Genomic DNA, 23199 nt, shown 5'->3' on the forward strand with positions numbered 1-23199 from the left:
TTTCTGCAAAAGGATTCCCGACCAAGTATTGAGTGCATAACTGAACATAATTATTTGAAGGTTGACTTTTTTTGTATTAAAAACACTTTCCTTTTATTGGTCGGATGAAATATGCTAATTTTTTGAGATAGGAATTTTGGGTTTTCATGAGCTGTATGCCAAAATCATCAATATTAAAACAATAAAAGGCTTGAACTACTTCAGTTGTGTGTAATGAATCTAACATATATGAAAGTCTAATGTTTATCAGTCAATTACAGAAAATAATGAACTTTATCACAATATGCTAATTTTTTGAGAAGGACCTGTAGTGTGTGCGACCGATTTAATGAGCCACAAATGAGAAGTAGTGCTTAAACAGGATAAAGCTACAATTTTCCCTTCTGTTGATAAAGGGCGCAGCCATCTTCGATTCTGAACTCGGGATCCTCTGCGAGTCTGCGTTATCCGAGAAGTGAATTGCGTCTCGCGCCGGCGAACACTGCCGAGCACTTTCGGTTTCGGCTCGTTCTCGTCCCGTTTGTCTCGTCCTTTCTCACGTGAACGCGCCTCGCTTCCTGTTTCAACGCGTTATTCACCCCGTCAGGGATTTTCCGAATCTGGGATCGCGGAGATTTAACGCAAATTTTTCAAATTTACAGCCACTTTCCCGCAAAAAAATGGCTAAATCAACAGACCGTATCGCAGTGAACATTAGTGTCTGTTTTTGCTGTCCTACGTGGCGGGAAAGATGAGCATAGCAAACGTAGTGGAGGCAAACTGTTTTGCATGTTCTTCCCATGTCGTTGTGGGTTTTCTTCTGAGTACCGGTTTCCACACAGAACAAAAGCATACTGCAGGTGTGCATGTGTGAGTTACTAGTGTGTGAGTGTGCCCTGCCATGGGTTGGCGCCCCATCCTGGACTGTCCCCTATCCCAGAATAGCACAAGCGGTTACAGAAATACATTGTTTGCATTCTGTAAAGTAGATCTATTGTTTGTATTCCGTTAAATTGAGGCATTATAAATATAGATTCAGATTTGTGCCAATATTAAGCCTAACAGTCAAAACTTTAACATCAGCCAAAGACAATAGAAAATAAAAATAACTGAAGCAAAGGAAAATGTCATCTCAAAAGTACAATTTATAACTTCCAAACATTTTTTACACACACACACACACACAAATATATATATATATATATATATATATATATATCATTTTTGTTTATAATTCCAGCTTTCTCGCCATTAACAGCGAAATCCCTTAGGGATTGGATATTATCGTGTGTAATAATGGACGGTTGCTCTCACTGTAAACATGATGTACGTACATCTCCAGATCTGGGCATGTGATTATGATCCTTACTTGGTGCTTGTGTGGTTAGGCGATTTGACAGCTCTAGATTGTCCATAGTGTGTGGTCATGTGCGCCTTGTGATAGACTGGCATTCCATGCAGTGTGTTCCCAGCCATTTGCCCTGTTCCTCTTAGGACAGACTGAGTTTATGGTGATCCTGCACTGGATTATTGCTTGGATGGAGGGATTAACCAATGACACTGAGGAACCCAAAACAAGAGAAATTCATAAAAGCCCCCACCTTATTGTAAATCTTTACTATAATGCTGTTTGGTTGTTAGAATCAACCTCAAACTACAATCTATAAATCTCTTGATATTACACAAAAGGAAATAACCATTTTAATTCCATAAAACAGTACAGGATAACACTACTCGTAAATAAGCAGAATGCAATACAGCCTTCACAAACACCAGGAAAATTACCAGACTACGCAGTCAATTTTCTTGATCTTTATTATGAATAAAATATTCTGGAAAAAAATAATTCCATTTGAGTATAAACAGTGGGATTGCAATCAAAAAATGACACGGATGTGGTCATCTCCATTACATAAGTATATTATATATCATCTGCAATCAATCATATCATCACAGTGAATTCATGTAAAACTTTTTTGAAACTATACATCTACAAAAGACTGATACACCTGGAGAAACTCAAGGCAAATGACTGAGGAAAATAGATTTTTTTCCAATATACTTTTTAAAAAACCTGCAACAGCAAATAAATAAGAGAAAGGGGAAGGTGGAGAATTCCCAACACTCATCATCCTCCTGAACCCTGTGCAGGATGCCAGAAGCTTCCGCATGCACTCATATCAATCTTAAAAAAATATATTTTAAGTCTATTCCCCTTCTGATGATGCTATACAATCACACACAAACAGCAAATGATGTCCTTCTTTACAGCGCGGATGTATTAATGAAATCATTTTACAGCTTAAAACGGACGTCAACTATTAATCCTACGTAGTTAACATAAAATTTTAATTTAAAAAAAAAGGCAATTATCCAAAAATGGCAGCTGGAGCACACAGCTACAATGCTGATGGGTCTCGACACTGACAGATGGCTTTTCTTTCTGAAGGGTATAAAAAAATATATATATTTTAGCTTAAAAGAATGAGATGGCTATGAAACTGATTGCATACATCCTATCTGACCAATAAACTTAATTTGCCTCATTGCTACTTTTGTTGATCCTATTTGAAAAAATTTTACTCGCATCAACACAACTTAGGGAACCCTAACCCTTATTTTCAAAAGCAACAAACTCAGATTACATACAGAATGAAGTCCTTTCCTTGGTCACTGTGGGACAGATTCTGTATTTCCATAGCCCCCTTTTGATTTCATTTGGTTCTGTAGAGAATCCACCTTTAAAAAAAGAATCCTTAAGTTCAGATGCAGAAAATGATATCAACTATAGTTCATTAGAAACGTTTTGGTGTCTATAAATCAACATAAAAATGAAACACTAAATTTTTAGTGCATTTAATGCTCAATAATGAGCCTGTTACCGGTAACCTTAAGGCTTCAAACTGCATCCCAAAGTCACATGTATTATGTTAAAGATTGTTAATGATTCATTACATATTTATGTAGGTATTTATTCATACTTACTGCTGACAGTCCTAAGCCCATATCCCCAGAGCCCACGTGTGTGGTGTGGACAAAGTTCGTGGGCTCCCCAATCATGGACCGGTCTATCCGCCGTCGCCTCTTCTGCAAAAGGATGGAATGAATGCATTTGGGAGGAGAGTACCATGCAACAAGGGACGGTGAAAGGACAGCGGCAAATAAGCCCGCAGAAGTGAAAATGAAACGTTTAAACAGACAGGGAGGAATGCGGAGTATCGTGGGTTACACGCCTTGCTGAAGGCAGCTCAGAGAGTAATAGGACCCTCCCTACAATCCCAAATGCACAGCCTCGAGCCTGTCTGCACCTGGCCCTCACCGGCTGCGGCTGCTCTGCGACACAGCAGCTGAAGCAGATCCAGAACTCCGTCATGCCGACTCCGCTGCCGCCTGGGACGGCTGCAACAACTTCGCTCTAGGTGGGAAGAGCGATCTCGCAATGCCTGACTGGGTCAGCAGTCGAGTGAGTCAAGCTACTGCGTCCTTTCTGACCTGGAACAGGAAGTCATGATGTGAGAAGCTTTCAGGTTCAGATACCCAACTCAGGAATTCCTGTGCTGTTCCAAACACAAAAACAACAACCCAAGCAGAAGCTGAAGTCTGCTTCTTCTTTCATAACAGCACACATGGGTGGGTGGGGGGGGGGGGGGGGGGGGGGGGGGGTGTGCTCAGCAAGGAAAGGAGAGCCTCAGAGCTGCACCAACCAACTTTAGCTGCCTTCCTGCAACATCCTCAGTCTTCCTGAGTAAATCCTTCCCACACAAAAAAAAAACATGACTGAGAGGGCATTCGAAAATTTGCATGGAAAACTAAACAGAAGTAAATCAGGCTGATATTGTGGATTGTGTCATTCAACAGTTCCAGTCATCATGCTATGACAAAGCAATTCAGGACTCAGACCAGAATGTAAAAAGGCGGATTACAGATAAAGTAATTTGGAGTCCAGATCAGGTCTGACAAGAGTATCACAGATGATCACTGGTATTGCATTATATTCAAACTTACTTACAGTTTACAGTCCAGCTAGTTGCATCACTAAAGAAGTAGTATTGTTACATTACAGGGGGGCACATCTGGACGGCTGAACCACTTTTAATTTTGCTGACAAAAACTATTGATAAAAAAGTCAATAATAAAATACTAATTTAATAAATGATGCCGAAAATTGTCAAATGTACTGACACTTCAACCTATGAAAATGAGGCTAAACCATCAGGACGCAACAAGATTAAATGGGATCCAATCAGCAGCAGCATCTTTAGTCAGTGTCTATCACAGTTGCCCATGATTGGAAAACTTTGCTGTAAAAGGCTTCAAGCGAGTAAACCACGCATTCAACTGACAAGTAGAAACTATGCAGTTTTGTCTGTGAAATCTGTCTTGAAACTTTATGTCTGTCCTTTACAACAGTAATATCTGGTTCTTTAAAGATCGCATGTTCAAACTTAATGCCATGCTATAATGTCAGCTTTACAGATGTTTCCTTCAGGAATCTATAGAGAGGATTGAGGCAGACCAATCTCTGTCTGTGTGTGCATGCCTGTGGTGTGTGTGTGTGTTTGTGTTGGGGGGGCATGAAAATCGTCTTCAGGGGGTCCTGGCATAAAAAGTTTGGCAACCACTGGGTCACATTCTTTTCTCAGGGCTAAAGCAGCAGGTTTCTTCAGTGAGTGTGACTCTGACCTTCTGAAAAACCATCGGCGGACATATAGCCACCCACTCTCACCAAAGGCAGATAAAGCAAATGTATCTCTCAAAAGGAAGAACTATTTATAGCGAAAATATTCCCTCTTGGAATGCAATCATTAAAAATAAAGCTCTCCCCTCCCTCCTCCAAGACGTGTGTGTATTTTCCAACATCTGTCAGCCTAATATTAAAATGCACAGACTGCGCCAAGGATACAAAGACGTTTACCTGTGGGCTGTGTACACAGCAGAGTGTGGGGCGTGGCTAACAGAACTGATGTACTTTAGGAGAGCTGTGATGCTAAAAGACAAAGATACATTTAAAACTTTAAGTTTACATTTAATAACTCTAAGTTTTGTTTACTGCCATTGAGATTTCACTCCTCACGATCTTCAGAAAACAGAAATGTTAAATGGTTCTGACAGGATTTTAGCAAGTCAGTACTCATTTTACATGTCAGTGTAGCCTGCCCAGTTACCCCATCCCCCAAAAAATGCTTCTAAATACACACAATGAATATTCATTCGGCTTTAAAAGGAAGTGAAACTTAGCGACATTTATTTCGCTGACCTAAACATACAGAGGAAGAAGCTGTGCTGTCCACAATTCGCCTCGGGTCCGTCCGTCTGTCTGCCTGCCGGGAATCTAGGCCCTGGCTATTTAATAGTGAGCTCATACTGTACATACACATGCGTGAAAATCCAAGCACAGACAAGCATTTGCAATGAAAATCGACTGTGGGTGTGTGTGTCTGTATGGGGGGGGGGTCTGTTCAACCTCTCCACCAGAAGATGAGGAACATAAGGATGAAAATGATAACAGGTTCTGCTCTGAAGGCCTTTCGCAAATACGTCATCTTACACCACCAAAAAAAAAAAAAAGTGGACTGTAACACATGGCTGGGGATGAGCAGACATACAGAATACAAGCCGAGCTATCGGAATTTAAAGAAGACATTTATAAAGGTTCTAACGCTGCTTTGTGATGATACACAACATGTCTGAGGTCTCTCTGTGGTCAGTCTTGTTTCAGTAAGATGCTGCAAGCACATTTTGAGAACAGGAAGTGTACGCCACAGACATTTCGCTTGCGCAATGCACCACCTTCAAACTACCTTTGCCAAAAATGGGAAATGCTCAGAGATACAGGCAGAAACGTTTTCGGTTCAGTTTGACGACACCAAGATAATCAATATTATCTCTAAAGCCGTAATACGCTTAAAACTTGTGATGGTTCAGGTTTAAAGTTATGATCTGTAATTAGTTCTATAATTGCCCTACAATAACCGCTAATTAAAGCTTTTTAAATAACAAACAAATAAAAAAGATCTCTAACATATTAAATGGAAACGCTATTTAATCTTCTGTAAAAGCGTAAGTGAAACATGATGGGTTTCTCCCCAGAATGGCTACCAGGGTATTTTATTCAACCGAGAGAGTGTAAAGTTACCTCTATTATAAAGGCTCTTCCGTATCTATCATCCCACCAGCACAATCAACAGGTTGGATCAACAGGAAAAAGAAAAGCTTTAAAATCCAGCGAATACATTTAAGTTAAATGTATCATCATCTCCGGACCATTAATTTATTTTATGATTGTTACGTATATACTTATCCTGACATACAGATCTCAACGGGCAAAACACTTGCACTACGCACCATATCAGCACCTCGGGGTTCAACTGATGAATCTAGTAGCAGATAAACAGAACGTTTGGTGCTAATATTTTTTTAAAGCAACGAAATCCTGCAAATACATTTGTGAAAAACGAATAAAAACCATTATTAACCGGGATCATAAAAAGTAGAAATGATCAAAACGCACGTCTGTGTCCGCCCTTAATAAGGGCGTTGGGTTTTGTTTGATAATGTAGATATCTAGTTGTATTGCAGTTAATGTCTAACTGCAGCCTTCAACAGCCTTGCTTTAGTCCAACTGCTTGTTCAATTAAATATTTTATTGCTATCATTTTCAATCACGTCTGCATGCAGCACTTAATTTTAAGAGTTTTCATGTGACAATAAAATGCCTTGTAACGAAAATGTAACCCTGAAGAATTAAACTTAAATCGATACTTTGAAACAAGAAGGAGGGACGCCGCCTGGCGCTAGCGAGCTAGCCACCTGCTAAGACCCGGAATCCGACCGAAATCGGCTACGGTCCATCTTCAAGAACACGCCTGCATTTCACCGTAAAAAACTACTAACATATACACTGAAGTGACACGACGCAAAATGCACATCATTTGCAAAATAATCAGCACACTTTTAAATGCCTAAAAGCGCTTGATTCGGATGCCAGCCCGGTACCTACCTGCTAACTTCCCCGAAGCTGTGTCGGAAGCGCAGACGCTCCTCCTCCCGTCACTCAGTGACGAGCGCGGCTCCGGTCGCTCGATCTCCTCGGACCGGCGGCCGCTCGGGGTCCGCTACTGGGGATCGGAACTGGTTTGGAGACTTACTATGGGTCACGCCATTCCCTTCAGCTTCACAAATTTTATCTCTGGGAATGATTAAATTTAGAATAGCTGAAATTACATTCGGTTATGGTCGTATATGCTTTGCTTTTTGTATCAAGTATAACATACAGCGACGTTAGATACACAAATTTGTGTTTATACAGAAGAACGTTTACTGTGAATTGTTCATGCAAATATCAAATTTACCAGAAAGTTCCCCACCCCATGGCCTGTGGCAATAATATAGATTGTGAAATGTATTATTAACGTCTTGTTCCGCAGGGCCGTGCTTGGGACGGGGGGCCTGAGCACCTCCTCCTTTTGTCCGAATAATTGAAAGTCCATCCCTTTTCAGATAGGCCTACTGGCAATGTTTTGCCGAGGGGAATCCTCGAAAAGTCCCCGCTCGGCCTGGCTGTTCCGTAAAACTGCCGTGACCCTAACCAGAGCGAGCGAAGCAAAATGGATGGAAGTTCTCCTAAATAATATTTTTTCTTACATTTATTCCCTAAAATTTCTCGTTTTCAGATTCGTCTACATATGCTTATTTACCTAGGCAAATACCCCAGACTAAATCCAATATTTCTATTATTTAATGAGAAGCATGTTTAGATCTCTCACTTAACATAATTGGTTGATTGGTTGGTAGTAACTGTTAGGTGCACTGTCCACTAGGTGGAAGTATTTCACTCTGATCAAAACTATGGACCTTGCAGTTCAGTATAGTACAACACCAAGAATTTGATGCATCTCCTCTCTAAATTACAGATCATAGTCTGGCCCTCAGAAAACTTATATATGCTGGTTTTTGTTCCAGGTGAACATTTAATTTGGCATAATTTAGCAGCTGCTTACTATAATGATAATATATATTATATGTTACAGAAATACACAGATTATCCATAACATTAAAACCAAAAGTCTATTATTGTGTAGGTCCCCCTCGTGCCGCCATAACAGCTCTGACACATCCAGCATGACGATACAAGATCTCTGAAGGTGTCCTCTGGTACCTGGCACCCAGACGATAGCAGCAGATCCTTTATGTCCTGTAAGTTGTGAGGTGGGGCCTCCATGGATCGGACTTGTTTGTCCAGCACATCCCACAGATGCACAGATCGGATTATGATCTGGATAATTTGGGGGCCAAGTCAACACCTCGAACTGTTTTTCATGTTCCTCAAACCATTCCTGAACAATTTTTGCAGTGTGGCGGGGACAATTGTCCTGCTTTGTATAAATTTATTACAAATTAATTACTTATATAAATTTATTACACTACATTATATACATTTAACGCGGATGTCAGAGTCCCTAATGTCTGGACCGCGTGTGGTTGCTCTCTGTGCCTGACGTTTAATCCCATGCAAAATGTTTTGTAAGGTGTCTGTAAAAACGTGAGTCTCGGAAATTTGACAAGGATTGGAGAAATTCACATACATGTATGCATTATACATATATTGGTAGTTGAACTCCAGTTACTTTGGTTAGCATTGCTTTATTTTCTGCAGAAGGTCCTTAAATTAAAAGCACATTGACTGTACTTCTACAGCACAGTTTTTAATACTGTCGCGATCTAAATCTCATTCTCGGCGAAGACGAGTAGATGTTGGGCGGAGTCCTGGGGCACTGAGTTTAACAGAATGGATGAGAATGAGGTCCGCTTTTGTGATTGGCCATGTCCCTGAAATACGCCCCCGTAGACAGTCTCTCCAGCCAATCAGGCGAGACGTGTAGTGCGGAGAGAGCGCATGGGCGGCGTGCGGGTTCTCTTTCGGAGGACAACGGCGGCAGGGTGATATCGTCCCAATTCGCAAGAAGCGGCGCCATGGAGGAATCGAGTAGTTGACGTTTCTTTTAACCTTCTCTTCTTTGTTTATTTACGTCTGATCATCGCGCTTTCGGCGGGCTTTCGCCTCTCTGGGTTTATCGACATATTCGGGATTTCCGGCCGTGAACATGAAGTACATTGTGGGAATCGGAGGGTAAGTATCCGGAGGAAGCAGCACGTGGTGCTGGCCGAAAATATCCATCACTTTACTTCGGCTACAAAACTGCTTTAAACTGAGCTGACTGAGCTCATAAGTTCGAAATTAATTATTGTCGGTATGCATATGGTTTTGTCTGCAGGTGTGTAAATGTGTATTGCACGTTAAATAGGAGTCCAAAAAAGGTACTGGCGGACTAAAGATAGCTGCCGGTCTAACTTTAGGTTGGTGCTGTTTTTTTTGGTTGGGCTCAATCTTTATGGCTAAATACAGTAATGAGGGTTAGATTCGTTTCCGTAGGAGACCAGGCGTTGATCAGAAATCTGGTATGTGGTGGTTTGTGCCTCTGATGGTGGGCCCGCTTGTTTCCCGTCCCGTCTTTGTGCTTATGGCCGCTTTCTGTTTCATGGGGCAGCGCCCATATGTTTGCCCTCATGCTGTCACCCTGATTCGCTGTTCCTCCTTCTCAGTGTGACCAACGGCGGCAAAACAACTTTAACGAACAGGTTGATCAAGAATTTGCCAAACTGCTGCGTGGTGCACCAGGATGACTTCTTCAAGGTGAGCTGGGCTTTGATTGTTCTCGCACCGTAGGAAGCGTGACTAAATTATCCGCTTAACCGGCTAATCGTTCGTGGTACGTTAAAAAAAATAAGGAAACAGGAGAACCGTAGGATCTAAATGGTCACTCTTCTCTTAGAAATTTATGCACGATGCACATGTGTTTCGGCACGTGTTTGCCTCGGCCGACGTGCTGCTCGCGTGCGTTGAGCGCGTCCGGTACGCGGTTAAACGGAAAAATAAGGAGCGCAACTAGTTCAGCTGCAGCTTGGCCAGAAACTACCCGATGGCACGTAATGTGTGCTCTACACAAGTGTCTCATGCGTGTATGTTTCAGCCCCAAGATCAGATTGAAGTTGGCGAGGATGGCTTTAAGCGGTATGATGGTAAGCAGGGATCTTCTTAAAAGGTCTTTGTGTTGTGACATGCTGTGCATGCCTGATGGAAGGATGCACATCTTCCCTTTTTTCGTCTCCAACCTTTTCCTGTCTTCTCCCCCTCTCCCTGCCTCTGTGTCCCATCTTCCCGATGCTTATAGTCATTACTGCTTTGGACATGGAAGCCATGATGAGCACCATCAACGCCTGGAAGGAAAACCCAGTGAAGTTTGAGAGATCGCACGGCATCAACAACACCCTGGATGCGGAGATGGTCTTGGAGTCAGAACACGGAGAGGATGATGTTCATATCCTCATCGTGGAAGGCTTTCTGCTTTACACCTACAGGTAAAAAAAGTTTACAATGGCTGGTAAAGGAGCGTTGTTTTTAGACGGTCCCTACATATATAAACACTTGGCAGGCCACACCCACAATCCTTCCAGTTCTGCATATTTCTTAGGGTGTCCAGAGGGACCAATGTTCTTCTTCCAGAAATGAGAAGTAATTTCAAACACAAATAATTTCTAGTACTGTCATGGAATTCAGATGTGGGGAAGTGCAAAGTGTCCCCACTGCTATAGCAGTCATTACGTTTGCCAGGTTAAATTCCACTAAGCGGCTGAATCTGTGTGCTTAAGCCACACTAACATTTGCATTACAAAGTGCTCAGTGCACAAGTGTGCAGAGGATTTACTCACAAGTTCCTGTAATTATGCCCTGCAGACCTTTGATCGACGTATTTGACCAGCGTTACTTCATTTCTATACCATATGAAGAATGCAAGAGGAGGAGGTGGTAAGTTCCTGTTTGGTGGCAGCTGCTGTTTTTGGGGTCGGATGAGCTTTGGGTTTAAACTGAACAGAAGGTTTTTTTTTGTCTGTCAGCTATTTCATTAACTTAAAGCACTTGTTGGGTTTGTAAAACCGATGCCAAGCCACCATCCTCTGTTGCATCCTGCAGCTCAAGGAACTACACTGTTCCAGATCCACCGGGTCTGTTTGACGGACACGTCTGGCCCATGTACATTAAACACCATGAGATCATGGAGGAGACCGGAGTTGATGTTGGTAGGTGTTTTGCATTGTCCCATGCGCAGACCTGTTCTCCATATGCCACTTTGAGACGCTGACTGGAACGTCCTTGTCATTTTTCAGAGCGACTGGATGGGACGTGGACAAAGGAGCAGCTGTATAATTCTGTCTATGAAGACATCCTGAACAACATCCAGAAGCTGCTGTAGTGAAGGTGGGTGGGATTGGTCTTCCCGAGAGATGCACGGGTCCGTTTATAGCAGGGCTCCCCAATTCCGGTCCTGGAGGGCCAGTCTGCTACACAGTTTGCCAATTTCCCTGCTCAGACACACCTACTAAACCTAGTAATTGGCCGATTAGGTGGAAGAGGTGTTGACCCCAAACTATGTCACAGACTGGCCCTCCAGGACCGGAATTGGGGAACCCTGGTTTATTGGCACAGTGGAGGATTGTGATCTCGGCCCCTGGGTCTCAGCCCTGGTCCTAATGAGCTGCAGCTACTCCTAGACTCTGACTACTGAATTGGCTAAACTGGTGATGTTAAGTGACCAGCTTGCTGTTACGCTCAACTAGTATAGACTGGTTCACCAGGACCGATAGATTCTAACCTTTCCCCCTTCACATGTGTGGTCTTGTATCCTCCAAATTCTTAGAAAGTAGTATTACAGGGAAAGCTTGAGTAGTGAATGCTTGAGCAGGTTTGTCAACTCTCACTTTCCTCCTCCCAGGAATGTTCACGGAGCCCAGCTTTGCCCTGATGACACCTGAAGCGCTGCCCAATTCAGCATGGATTTTAACCATTAATATTTATTGCTGCATTTTCAGTCTCTGCTCTAGAGTGAAGATTGTTATGGCTTGATGCACATGTCAATAAAAGGTGCTCCCCATGTTTACCGTGGTGGGTCTGTCATTCCTCATAAATTACTTGTATGAGCCTGTAGTTAAGATGTGAGGTCATCTGTTCTAGTGACATTTTTCCAGGAAGCGTGCTTGCACTCTCATAGCCCATCCCTGTAGGGGGTTGTGTCTGGTGACTGCAGTTGTTCAGTTAGAGTTTCATAGTGAGTAAGAGTCTCAGAGCCAGTGCCTTATCTGTTGCCCAGGCAACGCTTGGCACAAGGTGATAGTGAGCGTTCCTCGTGACACTGGTATGTACCTCACAGCTTTTGCTGCAGATAAAGGCGTGGTGTGACTTACATAATTTGTTTAGCAGAATTTAGGTCATTTTTATAGCCACACCCACTTTTTAAGTTCACAGAAGGTACAGAAGGTACTGACCTCAGACTACTGATATCCCTGAAATAACCAAAGACAAGCAGACTTTTAGTAATAAGCTTTTTAATACGGGTAAGTTGGTTTCATTCCATGAAGTAAGATCAGGGTCTTAGTTAAAAAAAAAAAAGCAAAGTCATGTTCCGCATACTGAGTTCTACTTCATGCCCAGGTGCATGATCTTCCTGTACGGTCCTGGCCCCCCCCACAGGCCCCTGAAAAGGTACAAAGGTTAGAAATGAGGGCCCCTGTACATGGCCCATTAAAAGCTACAGGGCTGATTTAAAAGAATAATTGCATATATATACAGTATATAGTTATTCTTTGACTTCCTATCAAGTCCAACGTTACTTATAACCCTTTATAGCAAAAACAAAATTCATCAAGAGACGTCCCAGATGTAGTGGACAGTTAGAGGACATATTTTCCATGTGCGCCACGGCGAGTACCCAGAACCAAATGCATCGCCACTATAGAGGTTTAGTTAAATTGATTAACTTCATTGATTAATTTGATTAACCAATGCTATTGGAGGAGTCAACAAATACATGGTTATGTTGGACAGTCGCTGCAAATACTAGGGGTGACCTTCAGAGAAGTTTTGAAATGACTAAGCTAACTTTGTCATAAAATCATACTTTTAAAGCAACATGAAAGTAATTTAAACAATTTTATTTAGCAGCCTAAGACTTTCACAGAACTGTATATATATATATATATATATATATATATATATATATATATATATATATATACACACACTCACCTAAAGGATTATTAGGAACACCATACTAATACGGTGTTTGACCCCCTTTCGCCTTCAGAACTGCCTTAATTCTACGTGGCATTGATTCAACAAGGTGCTAAAAGCATTCTTTAGAAATGTTGGCCCACATTGATAGGATAGCATCTTGCAGTTGATGGAGATTTGTGGGACGCACATCCAGGGCACGAAGCTCCCGTTCCACCACATCCCAAAGATGCTCTATTGGGTTGAGATCTGGTGACTGTGGGGGCCATTTTAGTACAGTGAACTCATTGTCATGTTCAAGAAACCAATTTGAAATTATTCGAGCTTTGTGACATGGTGCATTATCCTGCTGGAAGTAGCCATCAGAGGATGGGTACATGGTGGTCATAAAGGGATGGACATGGTCAGAAACAATGCTCAGGTAGGCCGTGGCATTTAAACGATGCCCAATTGGCACTAAGGGGCCTAAAGTGTGCCAAGAAAACATCCCCCACACCATTACACCACCACCACCAGCCTGCACAGTGGTAACAAGGCATGATGGATCCATGTTCTCATTCTGTTTACGCCAAATTCTGACTCTACCATTTGAATGTCTCAACAGAAATCGAGACTCATCAGACCAGGCAACATTTTTCCAGTCTTCAACTGTCCAATTTTGGTGAGCTCGTGCAAATTGTAGCCTCTTTTTCCTATTTGTAGTGGAGATGAGTGGTACCCGGTGGGGTCTTCTGCTCTTGTAGCCCATCCGCCTCAAGGTTGTGCGTGTTGTGGCTTCACAAATGCTTTGCTGCATACCTCGGTTGTAACGAGTGGTTATTTCAGTCAAAGTTGCTCTTCTATCAGCTTGAATCAGTCGGCCCATTCTCCTCTGACCTCTAGCATCAACAAGGCATTTTCGCCCACAGGACTGCCGCATACTGGATGTTTTTCCCTTTGCACACCATTCTTTGTAAACCCTAGAAATGGTTGTGCGTGAAAATCCCAGTAACTGAGCAGATTGTGAAATACTCAGACCGGCCCGTCTGGCACCAACAACCATGCCACGCTCAAAATTGCTTAAATCACCTTTCTTTCCCATTCTGACATTCAGTTTGGAGTTCAGGAGATTGTCTTGACCAGGACCACACCCCTAAATGCATTAAAGCAACTGCCATGTGATTGGTTGATTAGATAATTGCATTAATGAGAAATTGAACAGGTGTTCCTAATAATCCTTTAGGTGAGTGTATATATATATATATATATATATATATATATATATATATATATATATATATATATATATAAATAATGTGATAATTATAACTGCATTACTAAGAATTAAAATGTTAAATTTTACTCCACCCACACAGCTGAACATTTTACTACATGTACTTACTAATGCACTTTACTCAAGTTAGATACCCTCCTAGGGATGTGACCCTGTGCCCCAGTGGTTTTCCACGGCCCATATCCAGCAGCGCTACGGCACACCAGTGTTGTTATAGTTTTCATTTGTTTATTTAGTTTGTATTTTATATTCAGTTTTTCAGTGTGGTTTTATTAGTCTTCTGTGTAGTTTCTAGGTATTATAGTTTCAGTTTAAGTTTTAATGATTAAATTTCCAGGGAGAGACTAAAAGTTGCAGAGCTGTTTGATGTTCATAACCTTTAGAGAATCTTACATGAATACAGTGTACATTATGTCCTAATGTCCTGAAAATGAGAAAAACATCTTCCAGGAATCAGGCCAGCCAACTCTTACGCATCTGGCGTGATACTCCCACACTCACGCGAGAAATCTTACGGCAAATCTGTATTATTCCATTATAAACCTAAAATTAGCCACATCAGAAGTGTTGGGGTAGTTTGCAAGCCTTATATGTAATAAAACTGTTACATACATGTAAATGTGTGTGCCGACTTGTCTCAAATTGAAAATCTCATGCCAGACAGCTGACCAAAGTTGACAACCCTGAAGTATTATTAAGGTTTAAAAATAACATTTGGAGAGACTAGTAAAATTAACAGTCAACTGATTCGATTATGCAAAAAACATACAAATTTATTCCAAACTGTAATCAGCGTGTAACTGTCCATAAAATAAATTTCTAAATAAAATGGAACACTTGTGCTGTTTCTGCCAGTAGCCAATGGGGCGGTAGCTAGGAGTCAGCTAGCTACCACAATACGTCGCTTTCTAAGGTTCAAGTGTATTAAAGGGAATGTGGCGCCATCTATCGGTGATATATTGAATTACATTTCCTCAAATGACTTCCGTCAAGGAGGAATGATAAACAAATCATTACTTTAGCCAAGTAGTGTTTAAAAACAATAACGGAAAGTATTTGACATTTGTTTCTATTCTATTGCAATTCATTTCTAAATACCAGGGATGCCCCGGTTATAGCTGTTTAGTTGTAGATTTTTCTTTTCATATCCTATTTTATTTCAGTTTATGAAAAATGTTTTCTTATAGATTTAGTTGTCATCAACAGTGATCATGCTGCTTCCCACTTACTTGAGGAGGCCGTGCCAGTAGAGGTGAGGCATCAGGTTGGCCTTCATGTGGTACATGATTCTGCTCTCCTTGCCCTGGTCAATGGGGAAGGTCTCCAGCGGCTGCCCGTTATAGTCAAACTCAGCCAGGATAACTGTATTGTAGCTTGTGACCAGCGGGCAGGACGTGTAGCCATCATACTGCAGGAGATGGCAGGTAAAACAGCAGGTTAACACCAGAGATCTGCGTTTAACACGCAGTATAATCCTGCACAGCTATTTGAACTTTTCAGCATCATTGGAAATTAATTTAAGAGCAGTTGTTCTACTCTGGAAGCTCCAAACAGGCAATCCGATTGGTTATCTGCCTGAAACCCACTCCCCTGCTTACCTTCTTATCTGGGAGGATGTCCCTCATTACTCTGGAGATGGTTCTGTCCAGAACAGCAGACTGAGCAGCTGTGAAAGAAACACTTTCATGTAACATTTCGGACCAAAAACAACTTAGAAAACCACAAACATTTATTAGGGGTTATTCTGCTCTAATTATTCAGTAATTATATTTGATCAGCATATAATCAACCAAGTGTTTTCAATTGTTGTGAATGTTTTTTTTCCCCAAAAAGTCACGTATAGCACAAGGTGCAATAAATGCAATGTATAACCTGATCCCCAAAGCTGGGAATTGTTTGAAAAATGTTTTTACTCCAACCGCAGGTAGGGGGTGCTCTTATCATTTGCGGGACTCTGAATGCATTTGCAGCATACAAAACAGTCATAGGTCCAGTCTTTCAGAAAACTCTACAGTCCTATCATGTGCTTGCTTGCTGCACAGAAATTCTGGTTAAAGCAACAGATACATAGAGACCATGAACTTTGTTTCTGTGTTCAGAGGATGTGGAAGGCAGTGGACGATCAGCGCTGCACAGGCATTAAGATAAGCCGCTAATCTAACGTCCAGCTCCGCAGTCCTTTTGTGATGAAAAAACGCTCACCGACAGCTGCGGCCGTCTTTGACGTGGGAACGTTGGTGCAGTCGCCGATCCCAAACACGTTGGGGTACCTCTTATGCTGAAGCACATCTTTGTCTACGTCCAGCCAGCCAGCCTGGTCTGCCAGTGGGTTGCCCTTTAAGACCTCGGGGGGTCCCATCGGGGGGGTCACATGGAGCATTTCGTACTGTGGAAGGCAGACACAGAAATAGTGCTGAGGCGCTGTCACTTTCCAGGTTCAGCTTCTGAAGCTCCCGGAAGGGTTTCCTGCCAGTATGACGTAGTCTTCGGAATGTGGGTTTCATGCACAATGCACCCTACCCTGCCCGACCTGGAGCCTCCTGTTTACTACGCAATACTTCAGGTTACGAAAGCCATTGTATGCCTTTGGCTCAGGTGGCTGTTTTTGTCATCTTTCAATCTCCAGTCTTGCTGAAGGCCTATTTTGGCTATAATGTGTACATAATTGCTATTGATGTTGTAATTGTAACTAGTTGTGTTTGCCTTCCTGTGTGGTAAAAAAGGGCAAAAAAAACATGAACAACCATCTTTTATATTAACATCCATTCACCCATCTCCTATGGCTTACCCTGATCAGGATGAGGGGGTCCTATCCCAGGCAGCAGAGGGCACGGGGCTGGGGGGCACCCTGGATGGGATGCCAGTTTCTCACAGGACACGTACACAATCATACACTACGAGCACGGATTGGCCTAATTTTTTGGACTGTGGGAGAAAACCAGAGTGCCCAGAGGAAATTCCCATAACACGGGAAGAACATTGGGAGAACACGGAAAGAACACAGGGAGAACATTGGGAGAAGACGGGATAAACATAGGGAAAACACAGGGAGAACACACGGTAAACACAGGGAGAACATGGGGAGAAGACAGGGAGACTATTTAAACACACACACCCAGGGCAAAAGCAGGATTCATATCCCCAGCCTCATACCTGTGATACAATAGTGCAGGGGTGGCCAGTCTTATCCAGAAAGGGCCGCTGTGTATGTGGGTTTTTGCTGCAACTCCCTAATTAGATTGCTAATTAGATTGCTAATCCTTTGTGCAAGTAGAGCACACTGGGGATAAGTGGCACTGACATCAAACAGAACGGGAAAGCTGTGTGATTGGATGGATGGATGGATGGATGGATGAATTTGGCACATGAAAAAAATCAACCTGCATCATACCGCCTATTTACCAGGGCTGCCCGGCACCATGTAGCCTATATACCAGGAGTGCCCAACCCTTCCGTTGACCTTGACATGTTTCTAGGAGATGATTATTGGATAGTGCTTTATTTCATTGGTGGCCAACAGGTTGATCCCCAGTTAGCAGCAGAAAATACCAAGGGGGACCCCCACCCCCAAATTCCTGTGTTGCTTCTTTTTGCCAGTCTGCCCATAAACCACAGTGATTATGAACAAAGACTGATGAAAACAGGAAACATGTACTGCATTTGTTACACACAATTACCTTCCTCTTCCAACAAAATAGAGATTCATTATTGAGACAAGAAGCCTCACCCTAGTGACCTGTGACTTCTTTATGTGTCACAGATATTTGTTGGTCAATGCTGTGGTGAAGGATGTGTTTGGCTTTTAAGCTGGTTTTAAACAAACCCCAGTAAGTGCACTGAGAAGTTCCACTGACCTCATAAACCACTGTCTCCCCCGGGCTGTCAAGCTTTGTGAACACAGCCTCCCGCCTGTCAGCTCTGACTTCAACAAGCTCGTGTCTGAGGTTGACCTGGAGGTCACGGTTCTTGACGATCTCCCACAAACAGTCTGCATACTTTTTAACCCCAAACAATACGGGCAGGGATGTATTGTAGATGATGTTAGCCTTGGACCGTTTCCCAGTCTGCAGGGCAAGTGACATTAGAGAGAGCAAGAGGCACAGTGTTTATCGAAGAGAAGATTATTTAGCCTTGTACATAATTGCATCCTATGTGCAAGACTTGCCCAGTACATGAGCCTTTATCTGATAGTAGCTGTTTCATAGTATCTACATTTATAAAACAAATATATCTGTAACCAAGGCAACTTATGTATATCTCTGCCTATCTTATATGGCAAATGGGACCTTTCGCAGGTAGGCGTCCGACAGGTACATAATCTTCTGTGGGGCCCCGGCACACTTCACAGACGTGTTGGGGAAGGAGAACAAGGCATTGCCCTCTTTGAAGTTCTGCAGAGCTTCCCATGTCTTATTCACTGTCTGCAAGGAGTAGTTAGACCCAATGCCTGGGTATTTGAAAGCTTCTGGAAGACCTTTGATCTGTTAAAAACAGAATTTGTATATATTAGTCAGTTAAAAATTCAGCGAATTTCCGTCAAACTGTCCATAAAACACAAAAATCGGAAATTACCACAGAATAAGTAAATCCAATAAATGTAACTGTATCATATAATGAAGTGACCTGAGACTGAAACCAAAGCTACCAACATTCTACAGATTCAACCACCACTTCAATGACGTTTAACTAACCTAATTAACAAAAAACAAATAAAATTCATAAACTCTAGAAGACAATGAACTGGAGCTGGGATCCAGTCTCTTACAAACTTGCTGAACATGGAACCATCAATGAAACCAGCTGCAGGTTAGTACCGGTTGTCATGACGTGTGTGGGGCATGGACTGGGAAAGTAAAGGCAGGACTCCAGGGGTAGGGAGAATACGGCGTTTAATCGAAGGGAAGACAAGCAGGGCAACGGAACAGGCAACAAACTCCAAATGACGTTAATGACCTGGACTGGGGAAACATTCTCAAACGCAGACTCAAATACATCAGACTAAGTAACAACGAGAAACAGCTGGTAACACGGGGATTCCACACGGGGTAGCGAGGGGGCGTGGCACATGGGAGGATCGGACAAGCAGGTCATGACACTGGTCATCATAAACAGGTTAGTACTGGTACCTTTTCATAGTGAAGTTGAAGTCCTAGGGCCACAATCAGATACTGGTAGGATATCTGTCATGGAAAGATGGTGACACGTCATTAAAGTGCCCCAGACCATCCAACCATTTATCGCTTCGTCTGGCAAAGACTATCCAAATAAAGTGTGTTTACAGAAATCTGGATGATGACAGATTAATGAGAGACTGAGAATAATTAAGGATACATTTAATATACATTCAGTCTTAATGGCATATAAGACAGTTTGAGACAGGGGGAGGGGGCATGGGCGTAAATCCCGGGGGGGACGAATCAGGTGTGTGGCTGCGGCTCAATTAATGTTGAACTCCAGTAAGTAGGGTATTTTATTCACTTTAAATAAAGCGATTCTCTTTAATGTAGTTGATGCAGACTCATTCATAAATAAGTTGCGGCAAAAATGCTGATTACCGATGTAATTTTCCATGAATCTGCTATATTAGCGATTAAAATATTACTTATCTAGTTAACGTTAGCTTGTTTACAATAGCTTGTTGCATAGTGCACTGCAACTAACACGCCAAAGCCGTTTCCCATGCATTGTTTTATTTGTGACGACTTGGCATGATATTAACTTAACATTAACGGCCACAATTAGCATATTGCTTAGCTGTGCATTTACTAAATGAGCACTGTGCTACGTCCGAACTGACCCCACTGTATTTTTTGTATAATCAATTTCTATTATGCATTTAAAGTCATGTTTAAATTTTATTGTATGTTGATGGCTTGACTGTAAACAACATAACAAACAATGCAATAAATAGTTTTGAAGAAAAATCTGCTTTGTCATTGAACCTGAGAAAACCTTTGAAAATAACCATAATGACGCAGTCTCCATGCTACAATAGATAGAAGCAAAGTTTTTCACTGTGGGGACATATCTTTATAAGTACAATTTGACTGTATTATTTGTGTCCCCTTCAAAAATTGCTCATGAGAAATTTTATATTTATTGTCCCCCCTACTGTTAAATGAAATTTACGCCCATGGGAGGGGGCACAACTTAATAATTTAAATACAAAGGTCTCTATTGTTTATTAGGGAGCATGAATGTTGTCTAATTAAATATTGAGGGCACAGCCCCCCCCCCCCCTCCTTCCCCCTGCCCCATGCTGGTTTCTACACCCCTGTTCAGTGTAGATGGTTTTCTTAGCACAGTGAAAGCTACAGGAATGCAGAAAGCTGTCACAGAGCGGCATGAAGAAGGGGGGGAAACGAGGGCGACTTTTTAAAGTTATTTTCTCGTGTTTAGTTCTGACCCTTCGGGGTCCCTTTTTTGTGGGTTTTCCCCTCAGTGTTCAGTTTTGTTAACAAACCCCTTTTGTCTTCGGAACCGTCAGTGGATCGCTACCCTCATTTCCTCGCCTACACCGTGACAAAAACACCATCAATACCCATCAGATCGCATTTACTATCACTTTTATTAAAGAAGGATCGCCCTTCTGAAAGACGGAATACCTGCTTCCCGTCCCCAGTGCGAACCGTGTTCCTGTCGGGGTCGATTTCCTGGACCGGGGATTTGATCCACGTCACCCCCGACGGCACCACGCTGGCAGTGGGTCGCCCTGAGATCTGGACCTTTTTAGCTCCAGCACCGACTAGCGTCCACAGAGGCTGGTAATAATGCATCTATTGGACCAGGAAAAACAATCTTAGCAAGGATCACATAACAAAGGACAGCTTATTTGTATCTATTTGAATAGTAACATAATACTTGGTACACCTGGCATTTATTTAATACTTATCTTCACACTTCAGCACCTCACATGGTTACATTCACTTTCTACTCATATACCTAAGCAAGAGGCATCTCCAAATCACTGCTGGTGCGTGAGGGTGGGGGCTGCTTAGTGGCGGAATCCCTTGCCCTCCACCCTGACATGTTCTGTGCTCCGTAACCCTGTATTGGATAAGTGGCTGGCAGATGGATGGAAGGACCTCTCATGATCTTAAGACATTAAACAACCTATATACATTATCTATTATTTGTAAATAAATTCAGATGTGTGTGTGCATTATAAATTTCACCAGCGTTTCCTTTGGTCATTTCCCCAGATATGTGCTGATAGCAATCTAAGCTCCTTCTTACTCTGCCATTTTTCTGGAAGCAGGAAGTCACAGTAAATTTGGAAATCTCTCAAATTCATTCATATTGCTCAATCTCAGAAGATAAAGCATCTTCACAGGTATGTGTTAAAGATGAACGATATAAAAATGCGCCAAGTCATTCCAACCAAGCAAAATCATTCAGACGCTCACACTGACTACAGCAGGGTTGCCACCCGCCCCTTAGGCCTATAATACGGGATCGTCCTGTATTGGGAAATAAACTCATGCGTCCAGTAACATTTAGTTTCTAGCTATTGAAAAGATCAGGGTCAAGTCAAGTTTACCTGAGGGTTGACTCTTGTTTTTTAAATAAGACTGGCATCGGGGGTAAAATACTCGGGACTATATCCCCTGTAGATTGGACTTAACGACGCTCATGGACCCGTATACTACCGTATTATGCGGGACGATACTATATTATGCTGTATTACCCTAGACGAAAGGCCAGTACAGTCATCTGGTCCACCAGCGCATTTGTAAGATGCGTATAAGTCAAAGCCATCTTGCCTCGCTGGGCTCCACAACGGCCACATTCTCAGCCCCGACCTTCCTCTTCATACGAGAACTCATCGTGATCCCTCCACTGCCTCCTCCGAGCACCAGAACCTTGTAATGCTCCTTGGAGAGCAGACGGCTGCTGACATGGAGCCGGCTGACACCGGGGACAAGTGGTCTGGTTCGGCGAGCCCACATCCACGCAGACCGCTGCCAGCACAGTACGGGACCAGCCATAGCGCAAGACCGCCTGTTAAAAGGGGCATGCATGATCGGGGCGTATGAGGAAAGACAAATCCATACGTGGTAACAATTTTGTTTTGTTTTTATCAAGACAACGCATTCATCCTGAATCAAGGACACATGTAATGTGTAGTAATGTTCACAACTACAGCCTACATTTAACAAGTAGTAGGTTACATACCACCAGCAGAAGTTGAAAGCAAACGACATGTGACAACATGCAAGGTAACATCTACTAGTTACAGCCAGTGCGTTTAATGCAAAAAAGGACGACATCCCACAACGGAAAAGGCGCATAAAAGGTGCAAAGGCTTTACCGTTATTATAGACTTCAGGATCAACGTGTGCAGACGAATGATGGCAGCAGATATGTGATGGCTTCCCGGGGAGAGTGACGAATACAGAGGTGCGCTAAGGAGTCTTCGGATCTGCGTCGCCAAATGTCCTTCCCAAATTGTGACACCTCCCAGAAACATCGACACCATTACCGCTGCACTCTGTCGTCGACAAAGGTCACTATAAAGTTGATGCAAGCAACAGGTTTACGCTGGAGCAACGATAGATATTTATAATATATACTTTAGTGTACTAATTTGCTGGCAAAGCAAATAATATGCTTGTACTTAAAACATCTCAAAATTACTTCCCCTTGTTCAAAGTTCGTGCGCGAACTGACAACACAGGAAGCCGTTTCCATAACAACTTTAGTAGGTCAATATTACTGCGTATATTACTGCAAAGTAATTTTAGGAAAGTGTAATCACTTAACATTTGAAAATGAACATTTTAGTCTTAGCGTTTATAGAATATCTTTCATACAATATTAC

General features: G+C 42.4%; 2 protein-coding genes and 1 long non-coding RNA gene across 6 annotated transcripts; 1 reads left to right on the forward strand and 2 right to left on the reverse strand.

Moving 5' to 3' along the window:
• Window positions 1–3349: 3349 nt before the first annotated feature.
• LOC111846822 (uncharacterized) lies at window positions 3350–7576 on the reverse strand. 3 transcript variants are annotated; one of them, XR_011982242.1, is made up of 4 exons: window positions 7332–7576; window positions 6980–7168; window positions 4895–4966; window positions 3350–3471 (listed from the first exon to the last, which is right to left on the reverse strand). It is a non-coding gene; the product is annotated as an uncharacterized lncRNA (long non-coding RNA). The 3 variants fall into 3 exon arrangements; XR_011982241.1 differs by having other exon boundaries at window positions 6980–7506; XR_011982240.1 differs by lacking the exons at window positions 6980–7168; window positions 7332–7576 and adding an exon at window positions 5237–6973.
• A 1290-nt stretch (window positions 7577–8866) lies between these two features.
• Window positions 8867–11973, forward strand: LOC111846651 (nicotinamide riboside kinase 2-like). 2 transcript variants are annotated; one of them, XM_023817063.2, is made up of 8 exons: window positions 8867–9109; window positions 9583–9673; window positions 10011–10059; window positions 10212–10398; window positions 10775–10846; window positions 11012–11118; window positions 11206–11296; window positions 11811–11973. In XM_023817063.2, the coding sequence occupies exons 1-7, from the start codon at window positions 9084–9086 to the stop codon at window positions 11289–11291; spliced, it is 618 nt and encodes a 205-aa protein (XP_023672831.1). In that variant the 5' UTR covers window positions 8867–9083; the 3' UTR covers window positions 11292–11296; window positions 11811–11973. The 2 variants fall into 2 exon arrangements, with proteins under 2 accessions (XP_023672831.1, XP_023672832.1); XM_023817064.1 differs by lacking the exons at window positions 8867–9109; window positions 10011–10059.
• Window positions 11974–12403: 430 nt separating this feature from the next.
• sqor (sulfide quinone oxidoreductase) lies at window positions 12404–23047 on the reverse strand. The gene is made up of 10 exons (XM_023817089.2): window positions 22690–23047; window positions 22142–22379; window positions 20984–21154; window positions 19505–19558; window positions 18665–18859; window positions 18233–18442; window positions 16581–16764; window positions 15977–16044; window positions 15608–15786; window positions 12404–12569 (listed from the first exon to the last, which is right to left on the reverse strand). The coding sequence occupies exons 2-10, from the start codon at window positions 22364–22366 to the stop codon at window positions 12512–12514; spliced, it is 1344 nt and encodes a 447-aa protein (XP_023672857.2). The 5' UTR covers window positions 22367–22379; window positions 22690–23047; the 3' UTR covers window positions 12404–12511.
• Window positions 23048–23199: the final 152 nt, after the last annotated feature.

The sequence above is a fragment of the Paramormyrops kingsleyae genome, chromosome 13, assembly GCF_048594095.1.
Source record: "Paramormyrops kingsleyae isolate MSU_618 chromosome 13, PKINGS_0.4, whole genome shotgun sequence".
Taxonomy (NCBI): domain Eukaryota; kingdom Metazoa; phylum Chordata; class Actinopteri; order Osteoglossiformes; family Mormyridae; genus Paramormyrops; species Paramormyrops kingsleyae.